The sequence below is a fragment of the Paramisgurnus dabryanus genome, chromosome 22 (assembly GCF_030506205.2).
Source record: "Paramisgurnus dabryanus chromosome 22, PD_genome_1.1, whole genome shotgun sequence".
NCBI classification, from domain to species: Eukaryota; Metazoa; Chordata; class Actinopteri; order Cypriniformes; family Cobitidae; genus Paramisgurnus; species Paramisgurnus dabryanus.
This window is the reverse complement of record NC_133358.1, coordinates 13,458,625-13,470,802: the sequence shown is the minus strand read 5'-3', so window position 1 is coordinate 13,470,802 and position 12,178 is coordinate 13,458,625. Positions and strand designations below refer to the sequence as shown.

At 36.7% G+C, this 12,178-nt stretch overlaps 1 protein-coding gene across 1 annotated transcript in view; it reads right to left on the bottom strand.

The window, feature by feature from the left end:
• Positions 1 to 4,391: 4,391 nt before the first annotated feature.
• The window catches only part of vopp1b (VOPP1 WW domain binding protein b), a 50,321-nt gene continuing 42,534 nt past the window's right edge, over positions 4,392 to 12,178 (bottom strand). Inside the window, exons 4-5 of the mRNA XM_065294837.2 lie at positions 10,634 to 10,767; positions 4,392 to 5,629 (exon numbers count right to left, since the gene is read on the bottom strand). Coding sequence (XP_065150909.2) covers positions 5,421 to 5,629; positions 10,634 to 10,767 — 343 coding nt within the window. The 3' untranslated portion in view covers positions 4,392 to 5,420. The remainder of the gene's footprint in view (positions 5,630 to 10,633; positions 10,768 to 12,178) is intronic.

Sequence of the window (12,178 nt, the reverse complement as noted above, 5' to 3'; positions counted from 1 at the left end):
AAAAAAAAATGTTTTTTTGAGGAAATATTCCAGGATTTTTCTCATTTTAATGGACTTTAATGGACCCCAACACATAACAGTTTTAATGCAGTTTAAAATTGCCGTTTCAAAGGACTCTAAATGATCTTAAAGAGGCATAAGGGTCTAATTTAGCAAAACCATTTGGCAAGAAAAATAAAAAATATGCATTTTTAAAACACAACTTCTCTTCTTCCTTCGGCTGTGTGACGCGCCAACGCGACCTCACACAATACGCCATCACGTCAAGAGGTCACAGATGACGTATCGAAACTACGCCCCAGTGTTTACAAGTGTTGAGAAAGAGGACCGTTCTGACGATGTTGTATGTGGATGTGTATGTGTACTAATTAACGTCTTTGTGTCAGTTTATTGTTTAAAATGGTCCACAAATTTGCGTTTCGTATATGTAACACGTGACCTTTTGGTGTCATTGCGCAATTACGTGAGGTCGCACTGGCGCGTCACACAGCCAGAGGAAAAAGAGAAGTTGTGGTTTAAAAGTGCATATTTTTATTTTTATTGCCAAAAATGACAATCGTGTCCCTAGATAAGACCCTTATGCCTCGTTTGAGATCGTTTAGAGTCCTTTGAAACTGCAATTTTAAACTGCATTAAAAATGTTAAGTGCTGGGGTCCATTAAAGTCCATTAAAATGAGAAAAATCCTGGAATGTTTTCCTCAAAAACCATAATTTTCTCTCGACTGAACAAAGAAAGACATCAACATTTTGAATGACATGGTTGTGAGTAATTATCTGATTTTTTTTTATAAAATTGACTAATCCTTTAATGTGGCATAATTTTTTACTTCCACGCAACTGCGAGCATACAATTAGTCAAAATACCCAAACCTGTAACACAATGTAATGAACAATGCAGAGTAAGCCATCTGTTAAAGTTGAGCAAAAAGTCTCAAACAGAGGGACTTTATTATTATAATTCATGAACAACTTCTTAACCTCGAACATTGAAAGGTTTCAATATATGGCATGGCTGCTGATGTGTAAATGACAGTATAGGTAATGTGACAGACTTGCCATATCTACCCACGTTTCTGCATGTCCAATGTCACCGCGACAGCTCGCAGGTTTTTTAGTGCTGCATAATTATCAACTTGTCACTCCAACAGAAGCAGATGTTTGACACCGTAAAATTTCACCGGGTCTTGTGTTAAAACCTAAACTGTGATTTTAACCATCATTTCAACCACGCCACATCAAATTATTACATTGAATCAAAGTACTAATCTATTCTAGCAGTTTCTAACATTTAGCAAACAGACACCATCTCTCCTTTGCATAGTTAAAATTCAAGCAGATAAGATTTAAACCGATAACAATGTAACCACAACCAAGTACAAAAAGCAACACTTTCAGAACTCTCACAACATTTTTCTCCAGCGTTTAATAGGGGCTACAAATAACAGTCACCTATTATTAAGGGGAAATTCATTTTTGTTTAGCTTCAAGCCTTTCATGACATTTGTGCTATTTCAGACTCAACCCTCAAACAAGTCACACAAGAGAGATTTGTACATTTTGTTAAAACCTGATGCATTCTTGCTCCCAAAGGTAATATATATCCTCAATGTCACAACATCAATTACAGTATGCATTTAAAACCAGCCAGCAGTATTTAATACATTGATAATATAGACGCCATATTTCTTGCACAGGTGTGTCCTTAATATAATTTCCAAAGAAATTTCCTGAACCCAACTCTGCCGAAAAACTGCTCTCGCCGTCTGGTTTTAGCTGGTGTAAAAGACTGGTGTTGGAGGGGTTTTTACATTGATATTAATGCATTTGGCAGACACTTTTATCCAAAGCGACTTACTGTTCATTACAAGGTACAGCGTGCTTTTATATCAGTACGTGTGTTCCTTGGTTTTAAACCCATTTCCTTTTTGCCCTGCTTACACGATACTCTACCACTGAGCTTTTCAGGAGCACACTGAGCTCTACAGGGTTTGCCTGGCTGGGAGGACGAGCTTCGGAAAACTACTTCTATCTAAAACCAGCAAAAAAAAAACCAGCTAAGAACAGCCACACAGCTAATGCTGCGTGCATATCGGCAGGGGCATAGCGATGCGATCTCAGTGATTTCAATAGAAGCTTGCCGAAGAGCGAAAGTGACCGTTGGTGACAGAAAGGGGGCGTGTCCAGCCGTGCAACATCCCAAATGCTGCATCCCAAATGGCCAGTGTTGGGGAAAGTTACTTTTAAAGTAATGCATTACAATATTAAGTTACTCCCTCAAAAAAGTAACTAATTGCATTACTTAGTTACTTTTTATGGAAAGTAATGCTTACGTTACTTTTGCGTTACTTTTTTACTTGGCTGAAGCTTGATCTCTTTCAGGCCTTGAAGGTGTTTTTTATGATCGCAAAAATGTTAAGCTCTGGCCTGCCATCTCCGTTTCTGACTCAAACTGTTCCCGCTCAGGCGCACAGAGTGCATAATTCTACGTTAATATGTTCAGTTAAATTCAGTACATTATTTTATTTTTAGATTGAATTAATTAAACTGAAAAGTAACTCGCATTACTTTTTAAAAAAAGTAACTCAAATATTAATGTGTACATTTTAAAGTAATGCGTTACTTTACTCATTACTTCAGAAAAGCAATATTATTACGTAATGTGCGTACTTGTAATGCGTTACCCCCAACACTGCAAATGGCGCACTTCATGTTAACTGCGGGCTTGTGGACTAGCAATGGCTGCCACATGTCCGTTAAGTTCACAAGACCATAGTACCATTTTTAATTTTAGGTATGAAAAGGGTACTGAAGAATGTGCCCGTTTTAGCTGTAGGGAAAGTGTGATTTCTATGGGAACCAAATCATCTGGCAGTAAGTATTAGCCTGGCTCCGCTCTCCTACGTGCTTCCGCTAAATTTTCATTTCGCTTCAGTACTACGTCTGGGACTGCTGGGTAGAGTTTCGTTTTCTCCTGCAAAAATCTGCAGGTCCAATCAGCGAACAGATGGGGGCGGCTAAGAACGATGACGTTGAGGTCGTGCGTCAGTTTGAGTTGTAGTTCAGTAATGGCAGCGGAGAAAGACGTGAGAAAAGCTATTCGGTCCGTAGTTGCAAAACTGCCGAATATACAGAAGTTAAAGCTGGAGGAAGAACCAGGTTTGCTAAGTTTTGTTGGTCTGATTATTCGGACTTCGGTTTCGGCGCATGATATACGTCACGACCACACGTTAGCGATCGCCTATGGCAGATCCTGAGTGACTCTGGGCAGATCCAATAGTTTTAAACTTTAAAAGAGGACCCTCCTTAACAGAAGTAACGCTTTGCAATGGAGCGTGGCCAGACTGTCTGTACAAATGAAATGAATGTATGAGAGTCTGGTTGGACCAGGGTAAGTAAGTATGGCCATTTTATCAAAATATGTAGTATTAAACTAACACATAGCAGCTTTACTAATACAGTACGCAAAATACCCAATAATTCAACATAACATTAACTACAATGAAAAACAAAAATATGGCAGGTATACATTTTCGTTTCAGTTCAAATGTTTGCCAATATTTCTGTAAACAGTTCCAAATCTGTGTAATTGTTTTTACAGAAGTAAATGTGTTTGTTTATCCTTCACCTGTGATGCCAAATTGCAACTATTTCCACACCTTTTGACCTTTAAAGGGATAGTTCGGCCAAAAATGATATTAAACCCATGATTTACTCACCCCCAAGCTGTCTGAGTTGCATATGTCCATCGTTTTTCAGACAAACACATTTTCGGATATTTTAGAAAATGTTTTAGATCTTTCAGTTGATTAAATGTAATGTTACGGGGTCCACCCATAGTCCACGACCTTCAAGTCCAAAAAAGTGCATCCATCCTTCACAAATTAAATCCAAACGGCTCCAGGATGATAAACAAAGGTCTTCTGAGGGTAATCCGCGCGGTGTTGTTGTAGAAATATCCATATTTAAAACTTTATTAACGAAAATAAATACCTTCCGGTAGCGCCGCCATCTTAGTCGCGTCCGCATTCAGGATGAGAGCTTACGCAGCCTACGGAGGTTTCTCTGCTGCTGCTCTGTGCCCCCGCCCTCCAAAATTTGTCATACGTCACTAAGAAAAGTGCGTACATTACGCTAATACTCTCTCCTGAATACAGAGGAGTCTAAGATGGCGGCGCTACCGGAAGGTATTTATTTTCGTTAATAAAGTTTTAAATATGGATATTTCTACAACAACACCGTGAAGGATGGACGCACTTTTTTGGACTTGAAGGTTGTGGACCCAGTGCCTTCACATTTAATTAACTGAAAGATCTAAAACATTTTCTAAAATATCCGAAAATGTGTTTGTCTGAAAAACGATAGACATATGCAACTCGGACAGCTTGGGGGTGAGTAAATCATGGGTTTAATATCATTTTTGGCCGAACTATCCCTTTAAATAATACTTGAAGATGGTAAACCCAGAGCTATTTTAAGAAGTTACTGAACTAAATGAATCACTTCCTTCAAATACCAAGATAAAACTATATTTTTCATTGGGGTAAATGGACCCCAATTATTTAAAGGTAAATAATTCCAATAATAAGTTTGTCCAAATAGATTCAAACTAATCACGAGATACTAAGGGGCCAACGGATTGAGCTCAACCAAATAAAATGTTTCAGTTTTTGCCTGTCGGCAAAATCAAGGCATTATAGATGAAATGAACTGCAAAATGTGAATTTAATCATCTGTCTCCTACTGTGAAGTGTTATCAGGGCATCAACAGACTCCCTCCTTAAGAGCTCATCATCTATTTCACATTTCTCATAAGAAACAAATTAGTCTCATACTGTATCATACTCACAGCAGAGTTTCTTAACCCATTCAACCATTTACAGTAAGCAACAGCCAATCTCTCGTTCGCAGGTTAGGTAGTTTGAATAAAACTTGAGATCAGTAGGCCTATTTTAAGGTCCGTCTTAAGTTCGTGACATTGCAGGGGCATTGAATTAATGTTGTGTACCCGCTGCTTAATTTCCATGGCATCTCATCGTTTGCTTCAGAAACACCTGTTCTCCCGGAGGACGACGGATTGCTTACACCTGGCCTCTCCAACCGAGGTCCGCTTTAGGCGAAATGACATCTTAAATACGCTGGGGATGAGAATACACAAAGTGTCAAAGGCTCCTACTGAGTTTCTGAATTTCAGACAGGTTTTTCCAATTCAAGTCCATTTATTCTTTCAATGTCCAAAATTCCTCTTTCACATCTAGCCAGCCCCTCCGTTGTGCACCACAAACGGAAAGCGAGCAAAAATGAGTCGTCCTGAAAGAAGCAAATCCAAAAGAAAATCAGCTTCAGGACGCATTTAAAGATACTGCAGTTTTTCTGAGCCGTGTATGTTGTAAGTTCAAGTCACTGGCCAGTTTTTCCTTTTTCATTGTGATGATTCATTGTGGTTCTTCTTCTCTGCGGTCTTGAGGACCTGTTCATAAGAGGGTGGTGGGTGACTGCAGTAGGACGGGGGAGGCGGGTAGGAGCTCATCATAAGCGGCGGGGTGGGTTGACCTGGGTGGGCAGGGCCAAAAGCCGTTGTCATGGCACCGCAGGGGTCCATGTAGCCTTGCATTCCTGGCTGCTGGGAGACTGTTGGATAGTATAAAAAGAGTTCATTTGTTATCTTTTTTAACAAAATATATTTGCTGGAATACTGGTAAGGTATTACTTTAACTGAAATACATAGATCAAACTAAAATGAGCATTTGTATGTTAAACATCTCATTTTACGTAGCATTTGTTAAATAAATAAAATAAGGTCTTATATTGTATATTGTGGTGAATCTGATGTTATTAAACTAAAGGGAATGACAGGCCACGGGGTTTTACAGAGGAGGGTAAACAGTATTGTACCATATCTGAAATGTGATTTAATCAGATTTTATCTACTGTAAAAGGTTTATGGAGCTCAAAGCCAGTGTTATTGTGTACTTATGGTGTTTAATATGAAAGGATGTATTTTAATTATACAATTACATTTATATTGTCATATATTACATTTGCAAAAAAAAAAATATATATGTTAATGACTTTAAACTTTAACTCTTTCCCCGCCATTGACGAGTTCTCTCCTGATGAATTGTATGTTAATCTGCAATACTGCGATTGTGCACTTACACAATTTATGAAAAAAAAACTTAGGCCAAAACGTTATTTACTCATTTTAAACTCTGTGTATGTTTTGATAATCGTTCTGAATGTATAGATAGGATGGAACGCTTTTTCTCAGTTTTGTTTGTTTGTTTATTGTTGAAAGCAGATGGTCTGTTCTTTCATTTGATATTATTTGTATGTTTATATATTTTTAGAATAAAATTTTCCTGCAAGGCATTTTGTGAAACGTTTGTGAAAATCACAAAAAATATTGGCGGGCAACTTTTTAAAATATGGCTGATGGGGAATGAGTTGGAATGTCCTGGGCTGGGTTTCCCGATAACGATTGAACTTAGCACTTAAGAGCGCTTTTTATGACCTACTTAACGAACATTCGTTTTTCATTTACGTGCGTTTCCCAAAGATGCATGTTAAACGATCGCTCGCAGCCGGGTTTTAAGTGCTACTTACGAGTCGCTGTTGCTGAAATGTCACCTATAGAATCACTCGAATTTGTAGCAGAAGCTTGTTTAGGCTAATGTGTCAGCAATGTGCATAATTATTTCATTATGCACAAATATAAAAAATTAAAAGTCATGAACAATTATGAAAAATATTATAAAATATTAGTGCAGCCGATGTGCATAATGAAATAATCTTTTCCGTATTAAGTTAGGACTCATCCCATGGCGGAATGCCTTCTGCATTTTATGTAATAGTTTAGATTATTATTATTATTTTTTGTTTATTATCTATGTTTATTTAGTATTATGGATTATTGGATTGTACCGTAAGATTTATTTGGTTTCTTTGATGCAATTTCCCTTCCAAAATGTTTTTTTTTAACTGTAGATGAATTATAGATGATCGCTTGGTACCACCATCGTGCGACACACACCTGGGTCTGATCAACCCGTGGTGGGCCAACCCCGGCAGAGGGTGTCTTGTGATAAGTGGCCGAAACACCCAATGAGGTCGGGCACACAACTGAAGATGTGTCGCACTGGTGGCACCATGAGTTCTGTGAAAATTCCACTCCACCCAAGATGACATCAATTTTGTGCTGAAAGTTAGGGATTTTAACAACCAGTCCTAGTAAGAATCATTATAGCAGCAATTGGTAGGAACAGTTTATCAATTTGCTAGTACAAACTTTTACCAAAAATGTCCAAAAATACTTTTTTCCTTATTTATTAATTTATGTTTAGTCATTTTAGATTTCTCATTTGAATTTTAAATATATTATATTAAAGTAATTTAAACAAATAAACAAAGAAGAACCCAATAAATAAGCATACATTTAAAACATTACATTATCTTCAATGCAGGAGTGCAATTTGCTGGTTGTCCTGCAGGGGGACCTTGTAACACTGTTGTCTTACGATGCACTTATGAATTATCGATTACTCCAGAGCACTCGTAGATCTACGATGATTTTCAAGTGCTACTTAAGCTACGAAGCTTTTGGGAAACGGCCCGTAATTCTAAGATGATTCGTACGATCATTTTTACGATCTACTTAGCCTTGCGATGCTTTTGGGAAACCCGGCCCTGTGTTATTCTTACAAAAACACATTTTAATGTTTGGTAACATTATGCTCTTTACACGGCCAATTTCATGAGAGTTTTACTGATATCCAGCAAACAAATTCAAATATGACTTTAGGTATCCAACTGTTATGCACTGACACAAAAGAGTATGTACCCTGACAGGAGAGCAGCGCATACTTATATAAAAGCTCACAATGGAGATAATAAAGAGCATGAGCGCATAATACATCAGATTAGTATTGAAGTTAATAAATGGAGAAAATATGACATCTATAAAAATGTATAGGTTTTTATTGACTTGTTTATTTGAAAAGTTTTATACCCACAAGTTTTTTAAGATGTCTCAAAATTCACACATATATGTGAAAATCAAGCCAAAATTCGCACAGGTATATTTGTAGCAATATCCAACACAATACATTGTATGGGGGAAAATTATCAGCTTTTTAAAATGCCAAAAATCATTAGGATATTTAGTAAAAATTGTGTTCCCTAAAGATATTTTGTAAATTTTGTACCGTAAATATATACAAATGTATTTATCATTAGTAATATGTGTAGCTAAGGACTTCATTTGGGCATCTTTAAAGGCCATTTTCTAAATATTATGATTTTTTTGCACCCTCAGATTCCAGATTTTCAAATAGTTTTTTCTCCACCAAATATTGTCCTATCCTAACAAACCATACATCAATGAAACTCATATTTATTCAGCTTTCAGGTGATGTTTAAATCTTAATAAAACACCAAAAATAAATATAATAATACACTCTTAATTCTGATGGGTTATTTTTAACCCAATGCTAGGTAAAATTGGACAGGACACATGTTGGGCTAGCCTATGCTGGGTTGTTATCATCTTTGAAACAACCCATTATAACTTATAATTTAGTTACACACATGCTTTATTTACTACCTGACTGCACTTATTTGCATTATTTACTTTAATAGCAAACATATATAAAGTAATAAACATGTAAATTACAGATCCAAAATATATTCTTATTTTGCATATTTACAAAAGAAACACCTTTGTAGTAATTCACCAAACTCATAAGCTCACCATAATGCACCAATTTACAAAACTTGTTGAGCAGAAATAATGTTTGGTTCCACACAACAGAAGGACATTGTTAGCCATATGTTGGCAATGTATCTGCTCTCACACAAGAATGGCTCATTTGCAATGTTCTGCTTGTTTGGCACAGAGAGATGGAGAAATAAATCAAGTGTGTGGTGAGATGCCAACCCCGGCTACTAGCAAGAGCAGACTAATGATAACAGTCTGGACCCAAATAAATAAAGCAATGTTCAGCAAATTCATTTCAACCATGTCAAGTTTTTCTCAATGTAATGATTGGAATCTTCTGTAAAAGCAGTAGAAGTGAAACATCTGGCCAAATACAGAGTTTAAATATGAAAGAGATACTTGTGAGCCAAAATGAAAGCTTATGGCTGACATTGTATTACAAGAATTTCACATGAATTTCAAATGTGCAAAAACGTGATCACTGTAAAAAATTTGCTGTAATTATGCAGCTGGTTGCCAGTAACTTACTGTAGAAGATAAAGAATGAAAATGTTTCATGTTCATTTAACTTTGAAACTGTTGTCAGTAAATAACATAAATGTAAAATCTACAGTAAGTTACTGGCAGCTAGTATAATACTGTAATTTCTACAGACATTTTTTACAGTGTATGTGAAATACAGTATGTGGATTTTATAAATGTTGCTTAACTTCAAAATCGTCTCCCAACAAACTAAATAACTTGAAAAATATTTTTTAATAGAAAGAGTAATTTTATCATTTTGGGTATATTGAATACGATTAATCCACAGTATGCTAACAAAGATTATTTTGTTGACTGGACTGAATACTCAACTATGTGTCCAAACAAATGTACATTATAAAGGATCTAATCTTTGCAGCATGCACTGCAGCATGTTAAATTATGTGGCTCAAATTATTTAAAAATGATTATTATTTTAGAGTTTGCTGACTTTATTTATGCTGTTATTGTTGTCACTGTTTCTTATTTGTTTTATTTAGACTGCTTAAACAGTTACTTGATCAATGTTTTGGATTTTCCTCTTAAGTACAGTATATTATAAGTATACAATTATATATAATCATCAGTGATGCGCAGGTTGATCCAAAATGAGCGGGTGCCTGTGGTCACCCACGGTTACCCGTGGTTACAAGTCATCTAATTACATTTTTAATTATATTCGGGCCATGGACGGTCGGGTTGTTTGAAATAAAGATGCCAATTAACTATTTTAAATAATTACTACTTTTAAAAAATGCAGGCCAGGAATCGGGTCAGGTACAATATATATTTTTTTAAATTTGCAGGCGAGTTGCGGGCAGGTTAGTTGAAAAAGTTGGTCGGGTGCGGGTTTTTATACATTGACCCGCACATCACTGATAATCATGTATTTAAGAATACATAATGTCAATTAAAGGTGACATAGAATGATTGAACGGGGTATTTATCCTTGTTCTGTGATGTGACATATAGACAAAAATTTTTTTGTTTGGGTCTGTAATGCATTAGAAGCTTCCTAAAAACCTCTCTCAGATAGCTCTATTAGGGTGGGGGATTTTAAACAAGTGGTTTTGCACCTATTTGGCTCCCCCTACTGGCTTAACTTGCAATCTCATTACTGATTGGCTGACTTTGCTGCCACTCAAAAAAATGTAGCCAATTATTTTAAAGTGGAGGGGCAGTAAGATGCCTGTGATGTCATAAGCATCAGTTTTTCAGATTGGGCCGTTTTCTGGCTGACATTTCTAAAAGAGGAATTTCTATGAGACTGAGATGTTTAGCATGTCTAGCACTTTTTGTATGTTCGTGAATGCGGGTAGACTACCATTATTCAACAAAGACAAGGTAAAAATGGTTTTTCATTCTCTGTCCCCTTTAAATGGTGACAAAACACTTACCTGGTGAACTAACAGGGTGTCTGGTAAAGGACACGTTAAAGGCGGGGTCCTCGCTGAGTGGTGATGGATACATTCGTCTACGAATGAAAAAACCTGCACCGCAGCAGAAAAGCACGCCCATCATCAGCAACAGCCTATGGGTAGGAGCAAATATCTCAATGATCTTCTACATTCACCACTATTAAGACCCAAATAACTACAAAAGCGAGTTCGCGGTGGTTCTAGAAAACACCACTATCGAAAGATCCACAGAAAAATTTGTTATTAACCAGCCAGCCAAATTTGAAAGATGAAAAAAATTATTACAATTTGTAAAAACAGGCAGGATTCTCTGCTCTAAAATGCTGGGGGCGTGTCTGCTGTGAGCACTGAAACCACGCCCACTTGCACAAAAAGCTGCAGTCTTTCTCAACTTTCAAAAACCTAATTGGATACTCAGGATTGTGTTAGGGGTCATGCTCGGTGGCTTTCTGAGACCCCAAACACCTACTGTAGTATTACTGGATGTTTGGTTCGTGAAATTAATATTTAATTGAATCAGATTAGGAAAAGTAATGTAGTATCAACCAAAACAGAACATGAGGGTGTTAAAATCCATCAAAGTTGTGACTGATGAAAGGGAATGAACTAAAGTGATGTTTGCACATACTGTACTGTACTGTTGATGGACACAGTAATAATGTGCACTGATTCAGAAGGGTAATGAAATGACCCCCGTATAAAGAAAAAGGTGATCTGAATAGCAATGCTTGAAGAGCTGACGGCGAGAGATGAAATGACAAAATAAGGCTGATGCTATCAGAAACCTGTGCTGACACCTGAAACACATAAATAGATGACCCACTTGTGCCTTTTTGAGTGTCTCTGACAACATCATTAATCCAGGAAAGCAAAGTCTTCCTATTAGATAGGAAATGCATGACATACTTATGACCCACTAACCTGGATAAATAAAACTTCAGGGTTAATCTATGGTATTTACTAACATCAGATCTTTGAACCAGAGCCTTTGAACTGTTACCTGTGTCACCAAGATTACTTGGAGTCTCTGTCACAGAGTGACACATAATTCTCGGGCAATAGTTTCTGGCAAAGTCTAAAGAATATTTCATTATGTTTACATTTAAAATGTTTAATTGCTATAATTGTGTCCTGAGTGCTTCTATAAACCTAGAAAATATAAAAAACAACAACACAGTAACTTATTTTGGTAAACCCTTCTCTGCAAGCATGTGAAAAAATAGGTATTTGAAATTTGGCTCCCCTTGTGATGTCAGAAGGGGATAATACCGCCCCTTAATCTGCACTATCCAACCACAACACTGCCATTTACACAGATCAGCTGATTTGCATTTAAAAGGACACACCCCAAAATGGCACATTTTTGCTCACACCTACAAAGTGCTGTAATAAATTAGCTATATGGTATTTTGAGCTAAAACTTCACATACGTACTCTGAAACCCCAAAGATTTGTTTTACATCATAAAAAAGTCTTGTGAAATGTCCCCTTTGAACTTAATGAGGAAAAAGACTTTAAAGAGTC